Source organism: Trachymyrmex cornetzi, unplaced genomic scaffold (genome assembly GCF_001594075.2).
Source record: "Trachymyrmex cornetzi isolate Tcor2-1 unplaced genomic scaffold, Tcor1.1 scaffold700, whole genome shotgun sequence".
NCBI classification, from domain to species: domain Eukaryota; kingdom Metazoa; phylum Arthropoda; class Insecta; order Hymenoptera; family Formicidae; genus Trachymyrmex; species Trachymyrmex cornetzi.
The window spans coordinates 68892-72352 of record NW_017300027.1 but is presented as its reverse complement, the minus strand read 5'-3'; the positions used below and the strand labels follow the sequence as shown (position 1 = coordinate 72352).

The 3461-nt window shown below is 36.2% G+C and overlaps 1 protein-coding gene across 1 annotated transcript; it reads left to right on the top strand.

The window, feature by feature from the left end:
- The first annotated feature begins 238 nt into the window (after positions 1-238).
- LOC108767627 (probable alpha-ketoglutarate-dependent hypophosphite dioxygenase) lies at positions 239-2131 on the top strand. The gene is made up of 2 exons (XM_018517596.1): positions 239-506; positions 1295-2131. The coding sequence occupies exons 1-2, from the start codon at positions 285-287 to the stop codon at positions 1895-1897; spliced, it is 825 nt and encodes a 274-aa protein (XP_018373098.1). The 5' UTR covers positions 239-284; the 3' UTR covers positions 1898-2131.
- The last annotated feature ends 1330 nt before the right edge of the window (positions 2132-3461 follow it).

Sequence of the window (3461 nt, the reverse complement as noted above, 5' to 3'; positions counted from 1 at the left end):
TTTATTTAGCAATTAATTGTTACACTACTAGTCTGTCTTATAAGTTATGCAATTATTAAGAAATCTTACAAAAGGATAAGAAATGTACAAGATGATGTTTAGACAACAATGATTATACATAAATGTATACTTTTTATCATATACAGATAATCCCTCCCAAAGAAACATTTTCAGGGTAGGGCAAACTATATATTAGTCGTTGTCGCGAGACGCGACATAGCATTATTTAACTCCGGAAGAGAGAGAGATTATTAACATCCCGCATAAAAGTTTCGCAATTGAAAATGGTCGCTTTAAAATTTTTAACGCCGGAACAGAAGCAATTTTGGGAGGATAATGGTTACATCAAGTTGAATGTATTTTCTACGAAAGAAATAAACGAAATGTTCGATGCCTATAATGAATTGTTTGAAAGAAAATTTCGCGAAAATATGGAGGGACTGGAGTCAAGATGGGCCGGACAAGATATGAAGAAATTGGCAGGAAGCATTGCTGAAGATTATACTGTAAGTAAACTTATTACAGCCATCCTGTAAAACTTGATTTATTACAGGCAATTTGTTGTTTATAAATTAGAATTACATATACGTATACATATATACAGGGTGTTTCAGAACTACCGCATTTCCTCTTAAGAACGTATTCTTAAGGTAATTTTGAGACGAAAATCCTACTACAAAAATGTTGGACTATAATAATCTTTGAATTATAATTAGTTAAAGATAGTGTGTAATTCGAAAACTATTATAGCTTCGATATTTTTGTACTAGGATTTTCTTAGAATGTTCAAAAGAATCCAGAAATAAAAATAGAGGCTCTAAAAATGAAATGGTCTTTTACTTATAAGCACTTGAAGTTAACTTATAATTCAAAAAATTATTGTAGAGTCGAAATTTTCGTATTAAAATTTTCGTCTCAAAATTACTTCAAGAATATGTCCTTAAGAGGAAATGCGGTAGTTGTGAAACAATATGCATATACAAAAATTTTTTAAACGCACTTGAATTTCACTGAAATTGCGAACTAAATGTGGTATATTGATCGCCGGTTCGCGTGAAGTAGCCACGGTAGTAGCGCTGCGCGTAGCTTAGCGCCGAGACACTACCAGTGTCGCCAGACATGTTTATAAAATAAAAACGAAGTTGTCTGTATTTGACCTTAGGATCGATGACTATAGGACCTTAGGATACCTTCAACCAAGATTACATGGTTTCAGATAAATTTAAGTGCATTGATTAAAACACTCTGTATATTATATTATACTATATTGTACATATTCTCATTTATACATCAGATAAAATCAATCCACAATTTGCAAATGCACAACGAAATTTTTACTCGGACTATAACGCACCCGAAATTATTGGACGCCCTTGAGGATATTATGGGCACCGAGAATATAATGTTGCATCATTCCAAGGCGCACTTAAAGCCGCCAGAGAAAGGATCACCTTACTTGATGCATCAAGACTATCCTTATTTTCCTCACAAGAAACACACTATGCTGGCTGTGTTTTTACATTTGGACGATACAACGCCGGAAAATGGTGGTTTGGCGATATATCCGGGCAGTCATAAACTGGGACCGTTGAAGGAAATTAAACAGACCGATGAACGGGGTGATCCTGTCTACTACGTCGATCCTAAGGAATACCCTTTGTCCAAAGCTACTCCTATATCAGCCAAAAAGGGTGAAGTTGTCTTCTTCTCTTACCTAACAATTCATGGTTCGTATCTGAACTTGTCTGATAAAACTCGACGCATGTTTCTCATACAAGTGAGAGCTGCCGATGATGAACCGACCGAGGACGTGCACCATTCCCCTTGTCAAGGCTTGATGCTTCGCGGTAAAAATATTTACAAAGACGCATTGATGATCAACAGACATAAAAATTAAGCGAATATTTACTTTTAAATCTGATTGAATGAATGAAGAATGTTTTTAACTAAATTTTAATATGTATAAGATTGTACATTCAATTACTTTTCTATTCAATGATTTTTCTATTGTTATATCCTTCCTTATTTTCTGAAACTTCATTTTAATCTTTCCGAATCTCAAAGATTTTTCTGAAATCATTGACTGATGTATATCAAATTATTTTAATGAAGTATCTCTATCTTTAACACATAAACCACATTGCATATATGACTCATTGCAATATAAAGCATTTCCTTCAAAAGTAATTATTACAAGTAATTGTCACACTCTCGCTAAAGTGAAGGTATTGGCTGCTTTCCTTTTAGGAGACACAAATCGACACAGTATAACACACTCGAACGCAGTTTGCCATATCCAATACGGTGGCAAGATTCTAATCCAGCTAGCAATCCAGTAGGAAAACAAGCATCGTGTGCCGCCGGCTTTAAATGGAACGCGATATGTGCAGTGTGTATATCATATGTACGAACTTTTAATATACCTAACGTTAAAAGATTTGAATTTTCGCCTTAATGCCCGTGTCACACTACGGATTGCGAACGCGGATCGGATTGGGATTGCGGATCGTCGGATTTGGATTCTTCGTTCACACTACGGACCATGGTACGGACTACGGATTCAATTTGCAACATATGCTCTATCGCAAATGTCGTGTCGTCGACGTTTGCTGTGTACATTCTCTCTCGATAAAACGGTTTTAAAAGTTGCGTCCCGAAATTTGGGACCCATTGTATCGAGTTATGATGAGCACAGGTAACCTAACCACACAAACGATGCTTATTCAGCCATCATAAATGGGTGACCAAACTCGATGTTTTATTGGCTTGGATTACGATTACGAATAGCAAAAATAGAGAGCCGTCTATTCTGTAATCTACAATCCGAATCCGAAACTGCCTTGTCTTGATTGGCTGAGTTCCGATCCGCGATTCGCAATCCCAATCCGATCCGCGTTCACAATCCGTAGTGTGACACGGGCATAACGGGCCCACACGAGACCCGATTTGCGGATGCGTTCTAATATCACTTAATTCATCAAAATCACACTTGAACAGACTCGAAACACACTCTGGGTGCTTTTCATTCGATGACACAGTCGACACAAGTGTCGTTCTATCTTTATCACTCTTTGAATGTCAACAAGGATAGAATGATACTTATGCCGACTTGTGTCGACTTGTGTCATCAAATGGAAAGCACCTTCTGACATTCGTACGTACTTGACCGGACAAAACCTCCGGTTGTAAAAATTATTATTTTAAATCGTTTGTATTTTGTATGAAGAGTTTTGAAGTGCAAATATTTTAAATCGTTTGTATTTCGTATGAAGAGTTTTGAAGTGCAAATAAAAAAGTTTGTGAGTCATTGTATTCATTACAATTAATCATTCTTTTTTGGACCATGTACTTGACCGAAATAAATAACCGGATCTAAATTCAACAAAGTTTATACACGGAATTGTTTGTATTTTGTATGAAGAGTTATGAAGGGGGTGATCCCGATTGATCACGGCTCGATT

Coding starts and splice junctions, on each gene's coding strand:
- LOC108767627 (XM_018517596.1), top strand. CDS start 285: ATGGTCGCTTTAAAATTTTTAACGCCGGAACAGAAGCAATTTTGGGAG. Junction 507..1,294: donor GCATTGCTGAAGATTATACT/GTAAGTAAACTT, acceptor TTTATACATCAG/ATAAAATCAATCCACAATTT.